General features: G+C 38.5%; 1 protein-coding gene and 1 pseudogene across 1 annotated transcript in view; both read left to right on the top strand.

The window, feature by feature from the left end:
- Positions 1–335: 335 nt before the first annotated feature.
- LOC149169226 (uncharacterized) lies at positions 336–1,123 on the top strand (annotated as a pseudogene).
- A 3,424-nt stretch (positions 1,124–4,547) lies between these two features.
- Positions 4,548–12,125, top strand: part of LOC149169224 (pantothenate kinase 2-like) — a 403,110-nt gene continuing 395,532 nt past the window's right edge. Inside the window, exons 1-3 of the mRNA XM_089428613.1 lie at positions 4,548–4,706; positions 5,373–5,669; positions 5,775–5,978. Coding sequence (XP_089284739.1) covers positions 5,432–5,669; positions 5,775–5,978 — 442 coding nt within the window. The 5' untranslated portion in view covers positions 4,548–4,706; positions 5,373–5,431. The remainder of the gene's footprint in view (positions 4,707–5,372; positions 5,670–5,774; positions 5,979–12,125) is intronic.

Genomic DNA, 12,125 nt, shown 5'->3' with positions numbered 1-12,125 from the left:
TATCTCCCCTGATTGCTAGTTGTACTTATAGGTTTCCATGACTTCCACTTAAAAGAGTGATTAACGCTAAATTTTGAAAATGTGACTAGGGCTAGATCACAGATCGCTATTCTAGCTTGCAGTAACACTAGAACCTAAAACCGCAACTTAAACTACAACTTGAACCTGTGATTTGTCTGGGAATGAAATTTGTAATCAACATGGGATATATTTGGTTTTCATGTCGTGAATCCCACTTATAGTCTCTAATGAGAATAGATCTATAAAATGCGACTTACACTGCATTTGGGTTTAAATTTGAACCTGCCCCTTCCTCATTTCACTAGTAGCAGAGAATGGTTAATATAATAAAGGTTCTTACAATTGTGGGGCTGGGATCCATTTACCTCATGGTTTTTGTTGGATTTATGAATGTTGTTCTTGATTTTACCTGGCATGTGAAAATATTCCTACCTTCAATTGCAACACTTCCTTTGTTGGTGGCATATGCCAACCACACTATTGTTTCATTTCAAAGCTTCCCACTCATACCTAGGAATTGTAGTATTGGATTTGGGGTGGATTTATAAGCTCTATAGGATTTTTTGGCAACATTGCGCACAAACTCTATAAATATTCATGTAGGCATGAATGGTTTGGAAATTGGCCAGACCATTAGTATTTCAACGATGATCTTAATCCATAACAACATATGATGTCTATAAGCAAGAACATGCCCTTCTTATCTGTCTTATCAAACCTTTCATTGGAGTTTGGATGGGTTTAATTGCTTATAATTGGTACCCATCTTTAATGTATTGATATATTTACTTACCTTATTGAAATGACATTTGCAGTGGTTGGAATGCTTAGCCATTTCATCAAAACATTGTTATTACTCTTTGGCCACAAGTTCTAAACAACTGATTAACTTAATACCCTATCCTCAACACTACCTACCTAGTTATGATCCTCAAACATGACTCCTGACAGGAAACAAAGACTTGAATCTTATGATCTACTTTTAAGGTTATTTAAAAGATGCTTTGAAGCATCGCTCTGTGTCAAATCGGTAGCGTTCTAGTCTTTGACATGTGCTTTCTGCTTTTGCCTATGTTCTATCATGACTAGTTGGTGCAAGTAACTCTCGAAGCAGTTGGGTTTGATGAGATAACCGATTATCATTGGATTCTTCGGTTCTAATTTTAAATATTAAATACTTGAATTTTCCCCTAAGTTCAATGACAATCAACTTTGAACTTCCAATTCGGCCTACAATGATATTGCAAACCAGCTTTATTGAGCATATCTTGTAAGGAAAAGGAAAATGCCAAACTACAAGTTGTTAGTCAAAGCCATTCACATATCATAATGGCACTTATAAAGATCTTAAATGTGCTCCTCTAGGTGTTAATTGTGTGTTCATGTTCTAATAGAAAATTCTTCCAATATTCTTCATCAAAGATAGGAATAATCAATTCCCCTTCACAAAGGGCCAAGGGACGAATGTTGTTTGGGGCTGACAACCCTTTGAACGCTAGTCTGGTATTAACTCATGGAAGTGTTACATAGAAATGGCTAACATATTAATTTAATGGATAAGCAAGGTATTACTAGGCAATTTCAAATGTTTTGCACCATGTACAAAACTATATGGTTCAACATATCAACATGTCTAGAAAAAGTGTTAAAGTTCACTCATCAATTATGCCTCAACCTGAGGCTAAACCACCAGTCGAGTTCAAGAAGTGTAGCTTCAGTTGAAAGATAAATATATTCAGAATGATCCTACATAGACCACATACATTAATGATATTGTGGTGCAGAAAAATACTGTATAGGGGTCCAAATCAATATCTTGCTTTCAGTTCATATGTTATGTATTTAGTATTGTTCATTGACTGCAATATATATAACCATGTGTTTTGCTTGCATGTAAAAGAAGGGAACAAGATTGTTGACCTACACAAAGGAAGATGGGATTAAGTTGAAGGCAATGAAATAATGTTGTCAGTTTGATATTCAATTCCACGAGAAGGTTGTGCAACAAGGGTTTTGACAAGCAAGAGAACCGGCTCTAGGACCATTTAATGATACCAAAGGCACAACATCTTGGTCGGATGATCACTTATATGTAAATGAGGTGCAGTAGCAGGAAAATAGTCATTCAATACAACAAGTGAACAACACAACCTTGTCTCGTGTCTTGGAAACATCATTGGTAATGAGTACTCTATGGTTTCCAAGAACCTTCGTTATTTTCCCCATAACTTGTAACACACTCCTCCCACATCTACCCAAGTAACCGGCCAATCAGGGTAAACATGTGACGAGAGGCTACGATGATTATATTCAACCTTCTATGTGACCTTAAGGAAGTGGAATCGATGGAATACAACATACATGCCTTCCACATCAGCGACATGACTCCTAGGAACCATCCCAACCACTCTAGGTAGCTAGCCCCTAGGTCCCACTAAATTTTGTGACCACTTGATCTCTGGACGCTCCCATGATATAGGCTTGACAATGTCTAGGAGGCTTTGGACGCTCTCATGACAAGGCATGCCAACATCCAGGGACTATTTTGGTCAGTGTTGTGCCAACGTCCCCGAGATTTGAGTCACTTTTTCAGGCTCAGAGCCCAGGTCGCTACCAAGAATTGAATGCCACCTTCAAAATAATAAGATATCAGGGAAATAATGATGCAAAATTAAACACTTGAACAAGCCCTTAACTGGACCCGTACTAGTCATGACAAGAATTTCATCAAACATATCACAAATATGTAATCTACAAGTGTAAACAACATATTTAAGCATAGGGATCTCATACTTATCTGAGAATCACTAAGAACCATTGTTCCCTCATATCATTTGCTGCATTATCATCTATTAGGTCATAGATACATTGTCCATTCATTTACAAGTAAAAACATGATGAGAGCCATACATATCCACTGTCATAAAACACATACATAACCAGCATAATAGCAACAAAAATACCAATGAAATCATAGCCATATGATCCACATATAAACCAATATAATACTCATAGAAATACAAGGAGAAATAACCTTATATTGATGATGCAAAATACAAACCTAGGATGGGACTACCACGTTCCACTCAACCATAGAATGTCTTAGCCAAATCTCTCTTCAACCAAGCTCCTATACAACATAGTAACTGACCCCCACTTCCCTCAGCATTAGACTCATAGCCTCTACCTACCTGACCCTTTCAACTAGCCCAACTCAACCCTCGTCGCGCTGTACCCAGTTTTCCAATGTGAAACAACACAAGGTCAAGACAAAAAAGGCAAAGGCGATACTCGACAAGCGCAATACATAGACGCATAACCAAGCCAATGCAACCAGTCGCCACCTCCATTTCCACCAACATTTCTCAACTTCCCAATTAACATTCCTAATTTCCCCCTCTCCCCTTAGCAGAAACCGAACCAGGTCGTCATTGCAAAGGAGGAGAAGAGCCAAGAAACACACCTGTAAACGATTGTAGGTTGTCTCCAAGTTTGATGCCGAGGATGTCGACGCCCTCCCTTTCCCCTGCACCAGCTCTTTCATCCACAAGCAAACTCACTAGCATTACCCACCTGTCTGCCCTTTGCTCCTATAAATCCCGCCCCTCCACCATCTTCTCTGCCACCTTTCCAACCACCCTTGCATGCACTCATGCCAAGGGCCACCACAACCATCTCTTTGCTGTTTATGGGACACCTGTTCAAGCAAATACCCCATTTACTAAACCATTTGTTATTTTGCACAATCTGTCATCAAAGACAACCTTAGGAGCTAGGGAAAAAGAAAAGTACTATATTGAAGTGTTTAATCCCACTCATAATCATCAACAAAAAGTGTACATAGAGACCAATATTTATTGGAGAGCTAAAGTTCTTATTACTAATTCTCATCAACTTCAGAGAGTTGAGCACTAGAAAATACTAAAATAAGTGTGGGAGGAAAGAGTATGTATTTTTTGTTCTTCAAGAAAAGTGGAAACATAAAAGCATTTAATTTTAGAATGCGAGGCCTTCAAAGACAACAGGGAAAGTTATGCAGATATTTTGGTACCTCGCTTTTGGTATAATCTATTTAGCGAGCGGTTTGTGGAGACAGTGGGAGCGTTTATGGTGAGGCTTCACAGAGAAGGGTTAAATACATCAACCAAATGAAGAAACAATCTGTCCCATATACTATCTTTAACCTCTATCTTTAACCTCGTTAAATTATTTTTTGCTTTACGAAATACATGAACCATAATTATAGTTAGTTTGATTGAGAAACCTTCGTGGAATCTTTTTATTTTTAGGTTGTGCACCGATAACATATATTCACTATCGACTTCTCCATGTTCTGACGGCATAGATTACCCGTTGCGCCCTCATAGAGCACAATGGAAGTGAATACAGCATCAAAGGCGCGTGGAGTTGACTTGCACCAGATGCTCCAAGCGTCATATGGATGCTTGAATTGATAAAAATATATAAATCTTATTATTCCTTAGTATATTAAGTATCTTATCTTCTGAGATACTTGTCAAGCAACTGCGTCTACAATTAAGGTTCTTTTGTTTTCGTCAGAGGCCGCATCCAGACAGTGTGCCAAAGTCTTTTAAATTAGTATTGGTTTTATCCGCGCTCCAAAGCAGCTGACCTGCTCTTAACAAAACGATTCTTCTTCCCCTGCTCATGGAACCCATTTTAAGGTGACTTACATTTTAACCATTGTGAATTTGGCATCGTTTATGGGGAAAATATTTTCTGTTTTGAGAATCCTTCACAAGTCGTTAAGAATCAAGATAAGGCATGGTCGTCTCAGAGATTTTCTTTCTGATTATTCTTTGGAAAGTTGGGAATTGGACTTTTAAGAATTTTGACTATTTGAAAAAGTGTTTCAAAATTTGCAAATTTCAATTTAACTTGTAGTTTGTTCTGTCGAAAGAAATCCCTAACAGAGTTTCTTTCTTGAAATAACAAAATTTAACTTATTGTCAGCTGTTTATTGGAGTTTTTTTGATATATATTTTCATTAAATTTGTTGAATCATAAATATTGAATTTGTTTAAATTTATGAATTTGACTTATAAATTCTCTAAGATGTAAATGTTATTAGGATTTTTCAAGTATGTTATGATTTTAAGGAGATAGTCAAAAACTATGTAACCAAAAAAATTCTAGATAAAAACTCCCAAACTCGTAATAATTAAAAAAAAAGGGGCCAAAATTGGTTGTGCTGGTCCATCCCACCGTTGAAAGCATGCGATACTTCTTTATTTTATCGTTTGTCCGGTTTTGATTTAATTATTAGATACCATTAAAGTCTATACCTCTTCGATTGGTTTCTAATACATAAATAATGTCGATATCCCCAGAGTTGGTCAGTGGTGAGTAGTTGCACATCGTGGTCTCAGCAAACAATACAACAGGAGGCATGGCAGAGGCGGAGCCATCAGTGCCCCCGTCGTCGCAGGAGAAAGCAAAGGAAGAGGAAGAAACAGATATGGCGGCATCTTCATCCAATTCTTCTGGTTCTGTGAAACGTTCGTCGTCACGGCCTCAGCTGGACGTGAGCGGGGCAGCCATCCAGGGCAACGCCGAGGATCGCAATCCCACCATTCTCCTCCCGAATCAGACCGATGACATTTCCCATTTTGCAATCGACTTGGGAGGTACATGTATATGCAATACCTGCTATTAGATGCCCATTCGTTGGTTTATCTCATAAAATTTGGATAAATGAATGATTGGATGGATGCCTCGCGTATGTTTGGCAGGATCGCTGATAAAAATAGTATATTTCTCGAGGCACGGGGAGCTACAAGCAGGGCACGGGGGGAGTGGTGTTTGCTGCAGAAAGGAAATGATTGAACGAAATCGCAAGTCTCCCATTCTGGGCGGCCGTCTTCACTTTGTGAAATTTGAGACCAGCAAGTTGAATGATTGCTTGGACTTCATTCATTCCAAAAACTACCATCTCGGTACCGTCGTCTCTGACTCTTCCCCCTTGTATTCATTGCTCTGCTCTTTCTATTACTTTAATTTTCTGCCTTAATTAGATCTAAATTTCTTCAACATTCAACACTCTGAACTAAAGGACACTTAATTCGTTTCTGCGAAGAGATTCGACATTGCGCAAAGCAGTTGTGTAGAATATTGGACAAAAAGTCCTTGTGTGTGTATATATATAAAAAGCTGAAATCGTGCATCGTATTATGATATGTGATGGAGAACAAGTAGAGGCTTTGTGCATCTTAGTGAAGAGATTATGTCTCTTACCTTCTATACATCCGCCGCCACATTTGAACTAGCATAACCCCTATCTAGTAAGCACCAAGAGGAATACAAAAATCTCAGTTGCAAACCTTTTAATTCTTACTAGATCGTAAGTTATCTTTTTGTTGGTAGTTGGCCTTTTTTAATGTCAGAAGAACATTACAAACACAGACACGAGGCATCTCCCTTCCCTAGGCTGTATAGCACCTCACTTGTCTAAGTGGATCAAGATCACAATCTATTTTTCAGTTCCACACAGTTCTTACAAGACCTGCATTTGATCAGATATCCAGCTGCCAAATTACGACCAGATCAATAACATTTCCACCTTAAGGGCAGGGGAGGGTTGTGTCTCTAATACCGGAGCTGTTGTTATTATAACAGAGAACTTGCTGATTTTCTTTTTCCTGCTTTTACGTGCTCAAGTCTAGCCTTATGGAACTCTTACGATCATCAGTGTAAGATTCTTTATGAAGCAAACCATCTTGGGCGACGAAAGGAAGTTGGAACGCTCTTTAGGCCACAGAAGGGTTTTTCTTTCTTGACTCCTATGATAAGTAGTGTATCAGGGGAATAGAGAAACCAAATGATCAAAGTAAGTTTGTGTTTCTTTCACAAATTTGGTTTGCGCTATGAATTCAACTACAAGCGAAGTTTCACAGATCGGGTTTCAAGAATGGCTGGAAGGTATCCCCAAATTGCAAAGGACGAGGGATGGATAATGGGACAATTAAAAATATTTAAAAAAAAATCCATTTTTTAATGAATTATTTAATTAAAATTTATAATTATTAACATGCATAAACTAAGAATTCATAAGACCAATTTGTAAGAGGCTTTTCACATTCATAAACCCAATTTAAGGGCATCCATCTCTGCTAAAAATGAAAGGGTAAAGATAGCGTAGACAATTTAGAGATAAGATTAGTCTATTTTAGGGTGAGCTAGTTTTGGTTTATTCTCATATTCAACCCAGATATGAAATAATGTTTGTACTATAAAGCTGTCTATGCAATACAAAATCGTTAGACTTTAGTGTTGATTTCTACGCAGACAGCTTAGTTCGAGACTGCCTAGACGCAAGGCACCCCCATCACCTAGCACTGCCAAACTTCCATGTAAAACTTCTTCTCCATGGCCGTGGATGTTAGGAGAACATGGCTCCCTCTTTCTTGTGCTTCCCTGGATCATAGAACCAGGGCCCCTTAACCCTGGTCATGCCCTAAAGGACATCATCTATTGCTGCATCCAGCATCAGTGATTTCATAGTTTTAGATGATTTAGAGAGTGAGACTTGGTCTCGACAGTTGTCCTTAGCAGCTGATGACAACATTTCTTGACTTCTTCTTCTCTCGCTCAACACCATTGTTAGCATTGAGTGCCTCTTGCATTTAGTAACTAGCTTTTCCATATCTCTATACGTACCCATGCTTCACTTATTATGCTGTTTGCACTAGCATTTTTAGCTTTATTAGGTACGCAATAATACATGATCATGAGCTTGGATATTTTGACTTTTGCATGCATATAAGCACTACTTTTGCACTCTTGCATTGTGCCTTTTTTTTGGAAGACATACCTTTACATTCTAGATGAGGAATATACATGTTTTGGTCTTCAAGGGACTCTTAAGACAACAACACTCAAAGCCATTATAAAGATATACTCATTATGAGCTCAACATGTCACATAGGAATTGAATCTGGGTGGGGAGGTTAACAACCTATTGACCAACCACCCAAGCTACATCCAGTTGACTCTTGCATTATACCCCATATCACTGGTTGTATCTTTTAATCATGTTGGCGCAAAATCTAGCAGGCCCTGTAGAGGGGTACCCTACACGGCTACAAGGCAATCACTAGACCAAGTGACAACAATAAGGTGGTAGCCCACTGCCACAAAACCACTACCGACCACAACTACTACCCCCTGCGCTTTATGGATATTCACCAATGGGAGGAGTCTCGGTATATAGGCCACTTAGAGATATTATGAGTTTCTAGTATAAGGTGACATAAAAGGATTAAGGGATGGCCCAACTAGGAATAAGGCTCAAGCAATGAAGGAGAGGCAATTCACATCCCTTAAAGAGGCCAAACTAGGGTGCGCTAGATCTAGGGTTTGAGTAATAGCGTGGGGAAGTGGAATGTCCTGAGGTCAAGGTGTAAAAAAGGTTTCCAACGATGAATTCCAGCAAGGCAAAGGCACATGAACCTTTAACAAGCCCTCAAGTTGAAGCTTTAACCAAACTAGGGTTTCTCCTAGGGAAAATACACTATGGCAAGAGAAATTATGGAGGAAAATTGAAAGATTAGGCACCAAGAGGAATGATTTTGAGGCAACTGTTGAATTGGGGCAGCATTGGGAAGAATTTCCAAAAGGAAACAAATTACTATCCCTATGGTCAATTAAGGATATTATTTTGAGCAAACAAATAGTAAAAGAAAAATTTATATATATTCAAATTTTAATTTAATTTGAATTTCCCTCCAAGTAAAGTTCATGTCGTCTTAAGAGGCTTCTATTCGGATTGTCAAATAACTATAAATTTTCCTTCGATGTGCCTCACTCAAAATCAAGCTTTGCGGTTTGATCTATTATTGGTCCGCATACCTCTGAGGTCGTTCGCATCTGTTTTGAGGCAGTTTTATGGTGTTTATCTTGTAACTTGCACGTTATGATTTGGGTCTGTGGCATTACAGGTATACAAACTTGCTCTCTTTGTTTTGTGGCTCACAAAACAGGGATTCAAACTCGCTCTCTCGATGGACTATTACATGCCTATCTTGGTGATGATAAGAGATTATATTCTCTGATGCAGAGGGACTAGGTCGCATAGTGGATAGTTACACTATACAAGACTCTCGCTCTTATGACATCGCACCTCTATCACATCCTTATGAAATGGCAGTGACATCAGATAGGATTCTCATATACATTAAAGTCCTATTATAGTTCTTGCATCACATATATATTAAAGTCCTGACATGGTATATTAAAGTCTTGGCATTGCATATTACAGTCCTGGCATATCCAACATCTACATGCACATAACATCACGTGCACAACAATAGTATCACAAATCCAAAACCACATTGTCTCTGCCAAGCAACCTTGCTTCCAGTGTCTTATCCATTCTTGTCCCAGCATGTCGCAGACCACACTGCTTTCATTTCGCTGCTGTATCCCTTGGTATAACTTGTCCATAACATAAACATAGGCATAAGACAAGCATACAATATAAATTCATATTCACATGCTACTGACCTCATATATTTGTCATGACTACTATTCCCACTTGATTCCTCATAGCCAAGAGCCTCTTCCTGCCATTCATCAATGTAAGCAATCATTCCTCCACAAGGACGATTCCTGATGACCCTGTCAAACAGTGACATAGATACATGGATACATGCATATATATACATAAACATTATCATAAAAAAATCATGGTCCTGTTAGACAATGATATAAATACATATATGTAGACATATAAACATCAACATAATCATGATCACGACAAAATTGCTAGATATTATAAGGTCTAGGTTAGAAAACTTCCTTATTTGTGCACAACATGCACAACATTGAGAACAATCGTTCCCAACATAGCCAAGACCTCCGACACCTCAGATCCATTTACTCTATCTTTTCTAGTTACCTTTCACATGTCTTTACTGCCACCGTTTGTTTACCACTATGGACCAACCAGTCCAACCGATTGTCATAGTCTTACCTTTCGTTGCGCTTACTCATGCACCGAGCTTCATCTGAGTCTTACATCACCTCTCAGGTACCACACAACTTTCCCTGAGCTCCATCAACCCTTCCTCTTTCCCAAACCAATTCCCAAGACTCAAAACATAAAAGGGAAGCCAAGACACAAACAAAAAGAAAACCAATAACGATACGACACCGCAACAAGGTGGCATAGCTATGCACCAGACACATGCAAAATTGCAAATCAAGCGCAACAATCGCAAAAGACCAAAAGCACCAGACTAATAACAGACACCATGACTCAATCCCCATGGTTCCCAAGGAAAGCTCAACCAAAGCCTTCTTCAAAATTCATGGCAATCTCTCTTGCCATGCAACTCCATGCATCATATTGCCATAAACACATAATGTCAGTGCATAACTAAACATAACAATACACCAGTTACCTTACCTTGTTGTGCCAAGTATGTTGCCTTGCAACTGAACACATCCACGCCATCTCTCAAGGGACTCCATCATCTCAACTATTCCATCACCTGGGTTTGGTCCAACTTGTCCTTGAGGTCCACCATTTCATTTATATTGTACCTATGCTCTCAGATTTTATAATATATGGCTCAACAATTCCAGATTTACAGTGTTTTATGGATGTATAATGCATGTTTTTAATTTTATGCCGTTGCACTGTTTATTTGTTTAAAATATCACTCATGTTCCTACTTAGAAACATTACATTTTCCCCCACGCATAGGAATCTACCTTAATGTGACTTTCTAACGTATGAAAATTCTTATGTTTCACTATAAGGAGAAGCAAGTTCCACGTATGCTCGGAGGCTGCTTGATCTGAACACAATGGTTGGTAGTCTCGACCTCCCTTTATTTATGCAACTCCTCAATTGGTAATCACGATGCAAGAATGTGGCCTCCTTCGAACAACATGAAAATATGGCCAGCAACTGCATCGATTCTGATTCCTTCACCCCTATGTCACAGGGTTCGCCGAATTTGAAGGTTCAGGTTCGAAATTCGGTGAACCTAAAAAAAAATTTGAAATTCGTTCAGGTTCGTCGAACCTGAAATTCGAACCTAATCCGAACCCGAACCTGAAAGCGAACTTGAATGAACATTAACACGAATTTGAACGATTTTTTTTGAGGTTCGATGGTTTTTTTTGAAGGAGAAGAGCGATGTGTATAGTTTTGGGGTAGTTTTGTTGGAGATCATTTGCGGTAGACAACCCATAGATACAAAACTACGTGGAGAGGAACTGAACCTTATTCGATGGGCAAGCAATCTGATTATCAAATACCCATTATCCATGAATTTTATTACAAGAGATTATGATTGTAGTGCATATTTTTCTGCAGACTCAAAATAATAGTTATCCCCGTTTTAATTATAGGTCACACCGTATGTGGAGATGGATGAAAATCGTGGCAAAATAACGGAAATCATTGACAAGAGGTTGGGTATAAGTTACGACATCAAATCCATCACCAACATTGCCAAATTAGCGATTCGATGCGTTCATTCGGAACCATCGGCTAGACCACATGTTAGTGAGGTCGTCGCAAAGCTCAAGGACGCTATCAAACTTGAGGAGCGTAAGACTTCTCTAATGTCGGAGATTGATATCGAGTATGAAGATTTATCCATAGTTTCCATCGGATCCAAAGATATGGAATCTGCTGAAAGCAGCAGCTCGAAGCTAACTCCAGGACCTCAAGAAGGACGATAAAGCTCAAACTTCGTGGCTATCGATATTTGTGGAATGGTAAACAAGTCGCGTCAAGTCAAATCGATAGACGCTGAAACTGGTTTACCTGAAGTTTTAATTGGTTGCTTTGAAATCTTATATATCTGTTAATGTTACAATGGTTTTCATTCAATGAATTTCACTATTTTGAAATCTTCAATAAATTTTATTAGTTTTTATTGCGTAACGCTTTACCAGCCATTTGCTTCATTAATAAGCCATCCACTACCCAGATTTTGGGATGTGGAAGGGTAACACTATCATTAAGATTAAATATTTTATCATTTAGTTTTGATAATAACCATATTTGTTGGTTAGAAAAATATCTGTCAATTTTTTTTTATGTGATTTCTACTTAAAAATTTTGCTTA

This window comes from Pinus tabuliformis, chromosome 4_2 (genome assembly GCF_031772625.1).
Source record: "Pinus tabuliformis cultivar Carrire ecotype Pingquan chromosome 4_2, CPIR1, whole genome shotgun sequence".
NCBI lineage: Eukaryota > Viridiplantae > Streptophyta > Pinopsida > Pinales > Pinaceae > Pinus > Pinus tabuliformis.
The sequence above is the reverse complement of the archived record's forward strand: the minus strand, read 5'-3'. Positions and strand labels throughout refer to the sequence as shown.